Source organism: Fundulus heteroclitus, unplaced genomic scaffold (genome assembly GCF_011125445.2).
Source record: "Fundulus heteroclitus isolate FHET01 unplaced genomic scaffold, MU-UCD_Fhet_4.1 scaffold_109, whole genome shotgun sequence".
NCBI classification, from domain to species: Eukaryota; Metazoa; Chordata; class Actinopteri; order Cyprinodontiformes; family Fundulidae; genus Fundulus; species Fundulus heteroclitus.
Genome location: NW_023396522.1, coordinates 609,383 through 624,353, shown reverse-complemented (window position 1 = coordinate 624,353; position 14,971 = coordinate 609,383). Strand labels below are relative to the sequence as shown.

Below are 14,971 nucleotides of genomic sequence, written 5' to 3'. Positions count from 1 at the left end.
AGCACACCAAGCACACAGAAGTCAGAATGATTTTGCAACATCTTAGTTAGCTGTTAAGAAAAGTAGATACTGCAATATTGTGAAAAACCTTTGAGTACCTTCTCAAGTAGACAGCATTTCCAAAACAATAAGAACCCACTAGAAGTACAGGTCAAAGTCTAAGAGGGAACTTTTCTTAGCTGGGAAAAACATCATTGCTTTTTACCATGCCTTACCATAAAGAGACTTATTGCACATAAGGAAACAATTTTCATCCGTAAACATCTCTGTGTGTTAAAGATCAGTTTTTGTGATTCTTTATGGTACTGTGTGTGCCTGCATGCGTGTATACGTATGTATAGGAGAATCTATGTATATGCAGAGCCAGGACAACTGCGGAAGGCCAAGCATGTATGCTGTCCTTATCAGCAAATTCCAGACTATGCGCATAACATCTCAGTTTGAAAACGCCCACCAGCGTCCAATCATCAGGCACTTCCATGGTAAACATATATCTGACAACCAAATTTGGTTCTCAATGAACATCTGTAAGAAAGAGATATATAAGCATTTGAACAAAAATATAACTAGCCTAACCATCAGAGGTATTATTAGAGCAGACCAGCATACTACTGACAGATGACCTGCTACCTGACTTTGGTGGGGTTTATTAAATCAAGACGAAAAAACTCAGGTACGATAATGATAATAATGTCACTTAAAACATTTTAATAATTTTATCATTCTTTCTACTCAGGTCTGTATTCTTATGGCATCAGTTTTGAATTTGTAACCTGGGAGCATGCTTATATTTAGCAAAAAAGTATGAGAGAAAATGCAGACTCAAAGTCAATTTTTAAAGGGGCTTCAAATTAACACATTTCCCCATATACAGACATGTTTCAATTGAAACAGGTTGCAGCTAATTTCAAAATTATTCATACCCTTGGCTGATTTAGATTAAACAAGATATTTCTGCTAAGAATTGAGACAAACGATAATAAATTAATGTAAAAATGGGTTTAAATTTGGAATTGATCTGTTTTTTTAACTGCATGCCAATAATAATAATAATAATAATAATAATAATAATAATAATAATAATAATAATAATAATAATAATAATATATCTATATATAGATATAGATATATATAATAGTTTAATAGTGGAACTATGGTGGCCTAGTGAAAGAGCAGTTTGCTTACGTCTTGGACAGGCTGCAAGGTTCTAGGTTTGAATCCCACAGACTGCCACTCTGGGTCCCTGAGCAAGACCCCATTTACACACAAGAGTTATCTCGGTTACCGTGCTCGGACTGGTCTCGGCTCGGTTAAAAAAGTGTTGTGTAAACGGGCCTTCAGTTCCAGAAGGTTCCTCTGGTGCTGTACGGGGCAGTCCACTGCTCCCTAAGGGAAGGGCTGGATGCAGAGGGCACATTTCATTGGAATGTATCTTGCTTTATTATAATTATCACTATTATTATTATTATTATTATTATTATTATTATTATTATTATTATTATTATTATTATTTTATTGGCGCTATATAAATGAGTTCTCTCCATTGTTTCAAGCTGGGACTCTTGCTTAGCTAGTCCTAAACATTAATATTACTTCCAGTCAGAAGGAATATGTTGTTAAGATTAAAACATTACTTTAAAGCTATATTTAACAAGGCTCTGAATGATTTTGGGCTGAACTATGTCACATCATAGGTAGAAAACATTTAGAAAAATTTATGAGTTTTTTTTATATCAAAACCTGGTGTGCAGACTTTTGGAAGCCACTGTAATGCTGTAATGCTATAAAGATAAGTAGGTTGCCTGTGATGTCACAAGCATACATTGACTCATTGAGGCACACTTGATTAAAATATTTTACTCAATGTTGCCTTTTTACCAGATCACACCTGAGGTGAAATAAGTTTTTATAAAAAGGTATATCCAAAGGCTTTTTATTCCTTTTAGTGCTGATGCCCTGATAAAAAAAATAAGATAGTTCACATAAATCTCCAAAATGTTATCTCTATCTTTTATCTGTCATATAAAAAGTCTTTATATTTCTATATAATGATACAAACAGATAGCATGAAGTACACCTTCCTGAGATCAGGCTTTTTTTAAATGATTGCAGTCATAATTTATGCTGTTTTTAGTTGAACTTGCATCATATTGTAACAAAGCAGAATATTTCCAGGGAAGCCCTCTGCATGTTTTAAATGTAGGTGTTTTAAGCTGGTTTCCTCCCTAACAGTCAGATCAATATGTGGCTAGAGCTCTCTGTAAGAAAAACTGTTTCACCTGCGGCCCTCCAAGGACGCAAGTGCCCTGCACAAACCACTTGGCAACCCCTTGCCCCTAACCTTTAGTGACTTTAACACTAACTACCAGGTTGCACCACTCACAAACCGCTTAATATGAAAGCAGGATCAAGTCATAGTAAGAAACTGTTACCAGTTGTGTCTATACTGGTCTCAAAAATGACATGGCTTCCTCAGGTCCTTGTGAAATGTTTGTGGTGTGGTTCGGTCACAATTTTAACTATGCTACAGCGACCAAGTCCACTAACACATTCAATTATTTGACTCTCCTGACCAAATCTTGGCTGCCCAGAATGTTTTTGCAGAATGTTATTTACAGTTCAGATACAGAAAGACAAAAAAATTAAAAAGAGCCTGGAGTAATCAGTGTGGAAATCTGCAACTGACATGATAACTTTGTATGTTTTTTCCTCTGGCTCATCTGTAGTTTCATTGGTCCTTTCAACGACAGAGCCTGTGTCTTTGTGAGTGAAAAAAGACTGCATCAGTATCGCTCTTCTGCTGTATGTTGATCTGATGGTTAAATAGAACATGATTCATTATTTCTAACTAATAATAGGGATAACATAGAAATATGACCATAGGTCAAATTGAAAATTAGTTACTCTTCCTGCAGTTGCTGAGCGATAGGAAATGAGTAGCAAGGTTCTGTCCATAGAAGTTCGGAATGTAGAATACATTTATGAGAGAGGAGCAATCTTTTGTAAATCCAATTCACATTGTGGGGGGTAAAACCCTGCAAAGAACAGAGCATATTTAAATCTAATAAGTTAGATGAAGAAAACACACCCAAAACATGTCCATTCTTCACATTCTTGCCTTGCTTGCATTATTATAGACAAAGCATGTTTTTGTTTTTTTTATTGTTTTTTTTAGCTAGCTGTTATAATCTTTTGGGAGTAACTAAAGGCAACACACAAAAAAGTTACCATGTTCTGGTAATTCTTACATAAACTTTTGACACAAATAACTTTAACGCTTAATTCAGTACAAAGCCAGATAAACTGTAGATACAGTGCTGTAAAAAGTATTTCTCCTTACAGATATCTTCAGTTTTTGCTTTTTGTAATAACTAAATGTTTTAGATTAGCAAACATAGAATGCAGCTTGCCAGGTCAAGTTGATGAGTTTATTAGTGGAATACTATTCAAACCAACCTTGCCCTAACTATAAGACTGATAACCCAGTTGACATAATAGCTTGTTTTGCTGACCTCTGTGATAATTGGCCTTGAATCTTTAACATGACTATGGCTGACTATTTAGTTATTGCTCTGCCTCCTTTAGTGATAATGGTACGTGCAATAAGAGTAGTGTTTTCTTTTAGCTTTGGAGGCGAGGGTGTCAGAATTGGAGACGCGGCTATGTGCTGCTGAAAAACCAGAAGATAGCCGCCCCTTAGCTAGCACGGAGCCACAGAGATTAGCTTCACGTAGCGACACCTGAGCAGCCGGGTAATCAGGCCGGCTGGCGACAATACGCAGGAAGCAGAGCTCTAGATTTCAGCCCCCAGGTCACCACCAACCCGATTGCGTTTCTAACACATTTTCCCCACTCAGCGACACACTTGCTGAGAAGCTGACTCTGGTGATTGGCAGCTCTATAGTCAGAAACATGGCACTACAGACACCAGGGACCAGACTCAAATGCCTGCCAGGAGCCAGAACATGCAATATCAAATCCTACCTGAAACGGCTGGCTAAAGATAAGCGTAAATACAGTAAGATTGTTATTCACGCTGGCGGTAATGACACCCGGTCACGGCAATTGGAGGTCACTAAAGTTAGTGTAGCTTCTGTGTTTGCTAAAACAATGTTGGACTCCGTAATTTTCTCTGGTCCCCTGCCTGATCTGACCAGTGATAACATGTTTAGCCGCATGGTGTCCTGAAAACGACGTGGGCTACATTGATAACTGGCAAACTTTCTGGGGAAAACCTGGTCTGATCCGGAGAGACGGCATCCATCCCACTTTGGAAGGTGCAGCTCTTCTTTCTAGGAATCTGACTGGATTTATTAGTTCTCCAAAATGCTGACAACCCAGGGTCCAGACCAGGAAGCAGAGCCGTAGTTTAACACACCTCTCTGCAGCTTCTGTACTGTTACCCATCCATTACCCTATTGAGACGGTATCTTTCCCATGGCCAAAACTGAACAGATTAAAAACGGACCTAAAAGGAGCAAATAAGAAAAAAAATCAAAAAATCAATATGATTCAACTTGAACCAAAAAAATAAAGCAATTAAATGTGGTTTATTAAATATAAGGTCTCTCACACCAAAGACTTAGTTAATTAATTTATTTCTGAAAATGGCACTCTACACATCTAGAGGAATCATACCTAATATGGAAAAACTGTTATCTATTGTTGTATAAAAAGACCCTTCGCAGAGTTAGAGCCTAACCCTAACCCATCATTAGTAGAGGAGAATAAAAATAACCCTAAATTTCTCTTTTGTTTATTTGCCAAACTTACCCAGAGTCACAGCTCCATTGATCCGTCCATTCCCTTAGCTCTTAGCAGTAATGATTTTATGGGATTCTTCATAAATAAAATTGATTCCATTAAAAATAAAATAATTGGCATCCTCCCAAACATGATTACCTCGTCCTCAGCAAGTGAGGCAGCGTTGAAGGAATATTTAGAACCTGTGCAATGTCTGAACTGTTTAGAAGCAGTAGAGCTTTCTGAGCTATCTAAAATCTTAACTTTATCTACCCTTCTACCTGTATGTTAGACCCAATCCCAACCAAGTTATACCCTTTGATCAGTGGCACTATTTTAGACATGATTAATCTATCCTTAGTAAATGGATATGTACCACAGGCTTTAAAATAGATGTTATTAAACCTTTACTTAAGAAACCTTCTCTTGATCAAAATGACTTAATAAATTACAGACCTATATCAAATTTTCTTTTCCTATCTAAGATTATTGAGGAAGTAGTTGCTAATCAACTATGTGAACACTTACATGACCTATTTGAAGAGTTCCAGTCAGGCTTCAGAGTTCATCATGCTTGTCGTCATTTCAACTTGTAACTTTTTGTTTTCTGTCATTTTTTCTTCATAGTAGGTACACCTGGTCTGACGTTCTGTTAGCTGTGACATCATCCAGGGAAGACAGATCACCCACTATTACCATCTAATGGAGAACAGATTCCTGGATCAAAGTGTGCTTATGTGCTTGTTTGTCTCTCTTGTTGTGTCTCTGCTCTATCTTCTGTAACCCCCAGTCGGTTGAAGAAGATGACCGTTCACACTGAGCCTGGTTCTGCTGGAGGTTTTTCCTTCCCATTAAAGGGGAATTTTCCACTCCACTGTCGCTTCATGCTTGCTCAGTATGAGGGATTGCTGCAAAGCCACGGACAATGCAGATGACTCTCCCTTAAGCTCTACACTTCTCCAGGAGTGAATGCTGCTTGTCAAGACTTGATGCAATCTAATGGGTTTCCTTAGATATAATATGATTAAATTTGACTTTGTAAAGTGCCTTGAGATGACTTGTATCATGAATTGGCGCTATATAAATAAAATTTAATAGAATTTTTCCTGACATGTTACTTTTTCATCTTTTAACAGAATCACGAGAAAAGAACATGAAGATAATGGAAAACTGACTGCAGTTAGATGGACAAAATTTTGTAGAGAACCTAAAACTGACAATATGGAGGAGCAAAAGCAATTAATGCGTCAGGTAGCTGAAGATGCTGAACAACGTGGTAAAGATACAAAAAGAGAGAGAAACCAAATCAAATGTTTGAAGAAAAAAATGAGGCCTGACATCCGGAGAGTAACTTTTGAGCCAGATGAAATCAGAGAAATGTTACATGTGATTAGAGAAGATACAAAACATTGCCCGAAACACTTTATTGAAGAAAAGACACAAATAAAATGGATGAGTTTTCAGGCTGAGAAAAGGAGAAAAATGCTTGACCAGAAGCTGGAGAAAATTTTTAAAGAAAGTAATCAGTTAGAAATTATGAAGATAAAAATGGACCAGCATAGACAAGAGACTGAGAAAAAATGGAAGGAGGTCATGAATTTAATTATAACAACAGAAAAAGCAAAAGTTTACATAGAAAAATCTGCTGAAGAAGTTAGAAACACCAATGAGGAAATGCTGAAAACCCAAAGGATAATCAGAAAAAGCAACGAAGAAGTAAAAGCCTACATGGTAAGTCTTTTTTCTTTCACTTTCTCAGCTAAAAGTAGTACAGTCAGATTTTGTCAATTAAAAATACTAAATTAGAGTTGCATGTATTCAAACACTGCTTTGGCATCTTTGTTTTTTTTAGTCTTATTTTGGAATGGTGAACAAGGTTGTGGCTTTTTTATTCTTCAAATAGAGTTATTGCCTTTAGTGCAAAGTTTTGAAACCATGAGATCTTCCCTTTTTCACACTAATGCAGTAGGGGAAATAACTCAGCTATTTTAATATCTGTGACTTAGTTACTGTCTGGTTTAGATTTTGCTCTGTGAGCAGGCTGCGGGCTTGGAGTTTAGTTATTCTGAAAGCATAGCACATGTACCATATTTTTCAGACAATACGGTGCATCGGATTATAAGGCACACTAAGAAGTAACATGTCTATATGTGTCTTTGTCCACATATAAAGTGCACTGGATTGTAAACTACATACACTAAATATTCATCCCAAGTGTGTAATAGCACTCCGCCCCTTCACATACACAGCTCTCTATCCGTCTCTGTTGAGGAGGAGAGAGTAGTTGGACTACACTGCCCTGTTTCTAAGATAAGGCCAAAATAAACTTTTATAGTGAATGAACTTATTATTTATTGTTGCTAGTGCGTACTCCAGGCATGGGCTGTGCAAAGGTTCCCACATATTTGGGTGTATGAGCACATACTGTGAGCTTGACTCTCTGCGGACGTTTTACCCTTCATAGTCAAGGGTACTATTGCCTACATTTCTTGTGCCAAATTCCTACAATTCCCATACTTTCTGCCAGTGGGATAAAGCGGTGGAACAGATGGCAAAATGTGTGATTAGCTAGCTGTCAGGTCTATGCACCTAGAACATCATACAAACAGGGCAAGAAAGGCACAAAGACAATTAGTTTGGTTTCATTCTCGAGGAGAGTAGGAAGAAGACCGCACAGTTACAATTTCCAACCCACTCTGCCGGTCTTCAGCGTTCTCCTCGGTTTTATTAAGAAAGGGGCGTGTCCCTAGTTACACTGACTGAGGCTGTACTGAGGGGTGAGGGAACAGATAGTTACAGCCTCAGTTGTCAACAAAGATACACAGCTGAGTAATCACGTTCAGTCAGCACATAATCTTGTAGCTGAGTCTTCTTGTTTCAGGAAGGGAAGAAACAGAGTCTCTTCTGTTTCTTCACAGGGGACATGATTAAGCTATCATGTGAGTAATATGATTATATCAGAAGCTTACATTACTACATCATAACAAGATAAATTGGTTAATGAAGTATAAACATTAATCCCAACACTAGCAGAGCACCTAGAGCCGTTTCTTTTCCTGCAGGCTCCCACTGTACACCTGTCGGTGAGAACAGAGAGGGGCTGTGATGCTATGCATACTTGCGGCTGCCTGCTTGGAGCAGCTCAATGTATGAAGCTCGGTGTCACATATAAAACAGATCGACGTAAAGACTTCTTGCTGCAAGAAGTCGTAAAAATTAAGTTGTGCATGCAACTATTTGTGGGGGACTTTACATGAATGCACTTCAAGTTTCGACACTACAGTCAGGCAGTCTTGTAAACTGCTGAAGTGTCCGATCAGGTAGTGACACAGTGTACCGCAATGCTCCAAATATCCACTGAGGGGAGCGGCTTCATTGCTTACCAAAGTGATACTTACACATTTTAACAGATTTATGAGCACATTGTACCACATAAAATCGGTTAGTAAGCACAACTTTAATTATATATAAGGTGCACCGGATTAAAGATGCACCCTCAATTTTTGAGAAGATTTAAGGATTTGCGCCTTATAGTCCAAAAACTGCGGTAGCAAAAAAAATAAAAACTTACCTTAGAGATCGTACCCCCAGCTGGAAGGTAAAATTCCTGTATCCAAAGTTACATCAATTTTCATGTCTTGCAACAGATTTTTAAATTGGAATTAGATTTGGACTTTCATTGGGTTATTCTAACACCTCAATGTGCTATATCTAAATCTCTCCATTGTAGCTTTGGCTGCATGTTTAGGGTCATTGTCCTTCTGAAAGGTGAACCTCAGCCCCTGTCTAGTATAACAGGTTAACTTCTGAGATTAACCTTCTTTTTTTAGCTCCACTCATGTTCTCATCAACTGTGACCAGCTTCCCTGTCCCTGCTGAAGAGAAGCATGATGCTGGTACAACCATGTTTTGCCATTGAAATGGTGGTGTGCTGACTTAACACTCCCATCTAGATACTGACCAATCACACAACAGTTGCAAGACAACCTGCAAGAAAAAAAAGTTCTGCCCAGATGACGTGTTGAGATGAAGCAGCAAGTACTCCAAGAGCAGGGCTGCAAGAACAAAATTACATCAGCTAGAGCAAATCTCGTGCTTCTCATAGTGTATGAAATAGCCTTAAGTTTTATGTCATGCAGCATTTTGTATGTAGGCCAGAAAATTCAATTTTAGTCTCATTGTCTTGTGAGACATTGAGTACAAGACAGGATTATGACAAACTGCAGAAGATATGTCCTGTGGCTTTTGATAAGATAATTTCTCATAACTTCTGAATTGCCTTTGTTTTTCTCGTGCGTTCTCTTTTAAAGTGTAGATGGCTCTGCTTTATTTCCTTCCTCCTAGTTATAGTTATATGAGTGCATTATAACTAGGTAATTGGTAAAATAAAAATTTTAAAACGTCAAAAAATAGTCTTTGCTAATTTGTCTATACTGCCCTCTTGCGGGCATGTTTGCTCTATTACAAGTTTTTTTTAGGATGAATCAGTCTGTGTTCAAACTATTTTGATACATTCACCTCTGTCTCAATGCTATAATTACCAATATTTATACGTTAACAACTCTGGTTATTGTCATATTATGTTTAAAGTTGCTCTATGCTTCCATCACTTAAATGAATATTGTGGTGCAAAATACTTTTCTTAGTGGCTTTCCCTATTCTTCATGCACGTCACCTGTTTTGTGAAATGTATATCTTAAGTCGCATCTTAAGATATACATTTGTTACATTTCTCATTGTATTTAGTTTCTGATTGTGTGCAAGAAAATCTGAAGTGATTGCTGAAAGTGTGTTTGTGCCAAACTCATCTTTTTTGTGGCTGACAGGTTAGTTTCCAAGGTCTGTTGAAGGTCCTTCAACATCCATGTTAGCTCTGGCTAACAATATTTATTAAACCCCATTTTCTAGGCTTTGTGTCTGAAAGCAGAATGCAATCGACCAGCATCTCTTTTCCCAAAAATGCAGTACACATTGTCTAATTTAAACATTATCTGTCTTTTCCAACTGTAGTGAAGTGTTGATAAGTCCAAACATAATTAATGTGAAACAGTCACAAACTTTGTATTTAGTGTTCTTTTCTAAAAATGAGTCATACAAAAGTTTTTCATCTTTCCCCCAGGTGTGATGAGTATTTTCGTTATTTTCGTTATACTTGGATCTATCATAAAAGGAGAAGGATTACTGTCTCTGGCCTGCTGAAGGAACTGGGGGAACTTGAAGTCCGCTTTGTCTTCTGGGGGGTCTGCTTCACCTGACTACTGATGGATGGCTTGGATGGCTTGTATGGTGACCAAAAAACTGATAATTTTGGAGCCATTTGATCGGGTTGGAGCCTGGTTCGTCCCCCCGCACCTGGGTAGTAGCCTGAAACAATAGCCTGGATTAGCTTAGCCATGCTCTTCCTGCAAAACAGCAATGTGGACTTGAGGTGATGATCCTTGATGCTGCCTGCTGGTTAACCTGCTGGTTAACATGCTGCACATGTGAAGCATTTCAGGATTAATTAAATTAAATTAAATCACAACCAGTTTCACGGATCAGTGAAAAGCCTGCGTGTTGATCAGCACATTTGGACCAGTGAGTCATCTCAGATTACAAGATTCCCTAAACTCTACAGTGAGCCCTTGGAACCTTTTGTTTGCTCAACCTATGTTTTATGTTTTTATTTTTATGAAAGCACAATGCATTTTCTACTATTTTTAATACTCACAGCATTTAATGATGGATTTAAGTCAAGGCCATCCCCATTTATTGATGATAATAAATAGGTGAGTACATTGCAAATATCTCATTCTCCAACTAAGGATGCATGCAGCTATCACCAGCCTATCCATCCTGTACAGCAACAAACACTCTACAACCATTTAACACAAATGAGCCCCTCGCTACAGCTGTTAATAGTCAATGTCTTAAAAAACTACTCTATTGTGCAACATGGACTCTCATCACACTCGTCAGCCAATGACTGTGATGAAAAACTCACTGGGAATACCAAAGCTATTGTCTGACTACTTTTGCTGTTATCTGGGAATGTACAGCCAAATCCTGGGCCTGATACACTACAAAATATATATTCCCCATGTGACTTCAAAAACCGATCCGGACTTGGAATCATGCATTTTAACGTTAGAAGTCTCCTTCCAAAAATGGACATAAGACTGTGGGTAGATGCAACTGATATGGACATCATGGTCTTATCAGAAACCTGGTTAAAATCTACAATTACTGACAATATGATTGCTATCGATGGCTATGATATTTTCAGAGCAGATCGTTTAGGTAAAGGGGGCGGAGTCGCTATGTATGTGAAATCAAAATTTTTAAGCTCAGTGGAATTGTCAGTAAGTAGAGCCAAACAATTTGATCTACTGGCACTGAAAGTAAATTTATACAAGGACACACACCTGACTGTTGTTGGCTGTTACAGGCCACCCTCCGCTATAAAAGAAACTATTTCATGCATGACCAGAAAAACTAAATCAGATTACTATCTAAAAAATGTGTCTGAAAATCTCAATAACCCCGCTAAATTCTGGAAACAAATTAAGTCTCTGTCTAATTCCAATTCTTCGTCTGCAGGTCTCCCACAACATATTTTTGTAGATTCAGTTGAAATTAAAAACAAAATTGATATAATTGGTCATTTTAACAATTACTTTGTATCAGCTGGCTGTATCTTCAATGAGTCCAAATCTAGTTATCAGTGCTCCAACTCCAGCTCTGAAACACCACTGCAAACCTTTGTTTTTAGACCCATTCTTAAAAAGGATGCCTGTATTGCTCTTAAAGCTATTGATCCAAAAAAATCAGCAGGACCAGACAACCTAGAACCTTTCTTAATAAAAGTTGCAGCTGAATTTATAGCTAAGCCTGTAGCATACATTTTTAATTGTAGTCTGCAGACCAATTCAATCCCTAAAATATGGAAAGTAGCCTATGTGCTTCCTTTGTTAAAGGGTGGCGACCCTTCAGATCTTCCGAATTATAGACCAATTTCCAAGCTCTCTATTCTTGACTACTAAGACTACTTGGCAGAGCACAACATTCTAACTGATGTACAGTCGGGTTTTAGAGCTGGACACAGCACTGTTACAGCAAATTTGCTACTATTAAATTACATTATAAATGCCTTGGACCAGAAGCAACACTGCGCTGCACTATTTGTGGATCTGTCCAAAGCATTTGACTCTGTTGACCATAAGCTATTACTAGATAGATTAATAAACATTGGTATAGAAAACCCAGCTATAACTTGGTTCAAAAACTATTTTACAGAGCGAACGCAATGTGTTTCTATAGATGGTCTTAAATCAGACTTTTTAGACATTTCTATGGGTGTTCCTCAAGGTTCGATTTTAACCCCCCTCTTATTTTCTACATTCATAAATAACATTGGAAAGGACATGAAAACTGCTAAACTGCATCTTTATGCAGATGACACTGAGATTTATTCAGTTGCCTCTTCACTGAACCAAGCCACGCAAGACCTTCAGTTGGCCTTTTAGCAGCTACAAGTTTCTCTACATGGCCTTAAGTTAGTGCTAAATACTAAGAAAACAAAATTTATGACGTTTTCAAGGGCTCGTTCCCAATCCCCAGATAATATAACTATTAACACATTAAATGGAGACTTAATTGAAAATGTTTCTTCATATAAGTATTTAGGTTTTTGGCTGGACAACAAACTTTCTTTCAAAGTTCATGTTGAGAAACTTGTAAAAAAAAGCTGAAACTACGGCTGGGGTTTTATTTTAGAAATAAAACCTGTTTTAACATGTCAGCCAGAAAAACACTTGTGCAGGCTACCTTTTTAAGTGTTTTAGACTATGGTGATGTTGTCTACATGCATGCTGCCTCTAGTACTGTCCACCTGTTAGATTCTGTGTACCATAGTGCTCTGCGCTTCTTAACTAATTCTTATTCCCGTACTCATCATTGTATGCTGTATGAACTGGTAGGTTGGCCATCACTAAGTCTACGTAGACAACTTCATTTGTATATTTTTTTATACAAGGCCATGTTGGGTAAACTGCCGGCATATTTATGTAATCTCCTCAAGCTAAATTCCAGTCACTTTCATCTCCGTTCCACCAGGTGGCGCTCTTACCATGTTCCAATGGTTTTTACTGAGCTGGGGAAGAAATCCTTCTCTTACTTTGCTCCATGGTCTTGGAATAATTTACAAAACTTGCTCCATTTAAATGATCTAATCCCATTGAATGAATTTAAAGCCATGTTAAAATGTCATGTAATTGAAAAATGTAACTGCCCTATGTGACCTGTCTTTTCCTCTATGTGAGATTTTATCTATGTTGTACTTCTGTTTGTATTTTAACTGGTGTGCCGTCTTGGCCAGGTCTCCCTCGAAAAAGAGATCTCAATCTCAAGGGACTTGCTGGTTAAATAAAGGTTAAATAAAAATAAAAATAAAAGACAGGTTTTCCCATTTTAACCTCATAGCATCACATCTCCACCGTAAAATCTTTTTACAGATCTCACAAACAATCTGATATTTGTTGAAATTAAACAAGAAAGTGGATTAGGCAGAAGTCAATGCATGCCCGCTGACAGGGGGGTACAAATAGGTCAGTTGTCTCGGGCCCAGGATAGAGGGGGGGCCCAAAACTGACACTCTGACCATTAAAATGGTCAGAGTGTCAGTCAGCGCGCCCGCTCACTGCAGCAGCTTCACCAAAGTCTCCCCGTCTGTGTCACAACACTTTGCTGCTCCCCCTCCCCTCTCGTACTGTCACATGGCTCAGCGGCACCGGCCAATCAGCATGCAGGCTCAGCCTGGCCCGCCCACTGAGCTCTATCTCACAAACAACAGCGCTGCTGCTGCTCAGAGTCACAGAGAGAGAGAGAGATAGCAGGAGCGGAAAAACATGAAGAGGGAAAGAATCGCCGTTTGCCTCTATTTTAATACCGTAAATGAAATCAAGCTGTGTGTTTTGTAAAAAGCCGGTTAAATTCAGTGGAAACACAACAAATATATATAAGCACGTGAAAAACCATGAGCAAGAAAACGTCGAGCGACAGAAACGGAGAGAGGAGTCGAAACTTCTTTCATTGCCCCGACAGACCCAGACCCAGACCCACAGATTGACGTCACTGACTGAGGCGTTTCAGTCATCCACAGAACATCCATTTAGATAAGAGAGGTCATCTTCAGCAGCAGTTCATGTTAACTTTCAAAGATATTATCTATCATATGTTACTGGAACCCACACAGAAAATGTAATTAAGACCTTGAAAGAACCCAGTACATATATCCTATTGAAAAGTGTTATTTAAGAAGATAATTTAGCTAATCCTTTATTTATCCGACGACGGGGAAATTTATAGGATTAAAGCAACAGGCAGGTGCACACAACACAGACAAAATTACATAAGGATTGAAAGATAAAAGAGGTGGATTAGGAAAAAAACACTATGAACATAACATTATTATTATTATTTAATTTTAATAATAAAATAAAATAAAAATCACAAAACCCGAAAGGTCAACAATTTCATGATACATCAAGCTTAGGGACTGGCTAATATACAGCAGGTCAAAAAAGGCCATATTTTGGCTGCAGTGCTTGCTGTTCTCTTATGAAGAAAAGATCAATTAGTTGAAAATATCCAGTATAAAATACAGAGATTTCCAGAGCATAAAGTATACAGTTAAGTTGACTTTTTTTGGTGTGTGTGTGTGTGTGTGTGTGTGTGTGTGTGTGTGTGTGTGTGTGTGTGTGTGTATGTGTGTGTGTGTGTGGTGTGGTGGCAGCAGGTGTGGAAGGGGGGCCAAAAAAGACTTTGTTGTCCGATGCCCTAACAAAGCTGTCAGCTGGCCTGAGTCAATGGCATCCGCTTTTTTCTTTGTCCCCAAGACCAGCCCCTCAAGTGACAACTCAGTAAATGAACAAAAAAACTGATAATTGTTATGATCAACTTCGATAATTCTGGTATAAAAAAATCCTAACCACAAAATGGTACTCCTAAGCAGTAATCCTTTAATTAGGCCCGAGCAGCGAAGCGCTGCGAAGGCCTATTGTTTCTGTGTTGTTTCTTATTAGGCCCGAGCAGCGAAGCGCTGCGAAGGCCTATTGTTTCTGTGTTGTTTCTTATTAGGCCCGAGCAACGAAGCGCTGCGAAGGCCTATTGTATCTGTACTGTTTCTTATTAGGCCCGAGCAGCGAAGCCCTATTGTTTCTGTGTTGTTAGGCCCGAGCAGCGAAGCGCT

General features: G+C 38.3%; 1 protein-coding gene across 1 annotated transcript in view; it reads left to right on the top strand.

The window, feature by feature from the left end:
- Positions 1–573: 573 nt before the first annotated feature.
- The window catches only part of LOC105924951, a gene marked incomplete at its 3' end in the record, with an annotated part of 51,701 nt that continues 37,303 nt past the window's right edge, over positions 574–14,971 (top strand). Inside the window, exons 1-2 of the mRNA XM_036128698.1 lie at positions 574–673; positions 5,880–6,474. Coding sequence (XP_035984591.1) covers positions 5,965–6,474 — 510 coding nt within the window. The remainder of the gene's footprint in view (positions 674–5,879; positions 6,475–14,971) is intronic.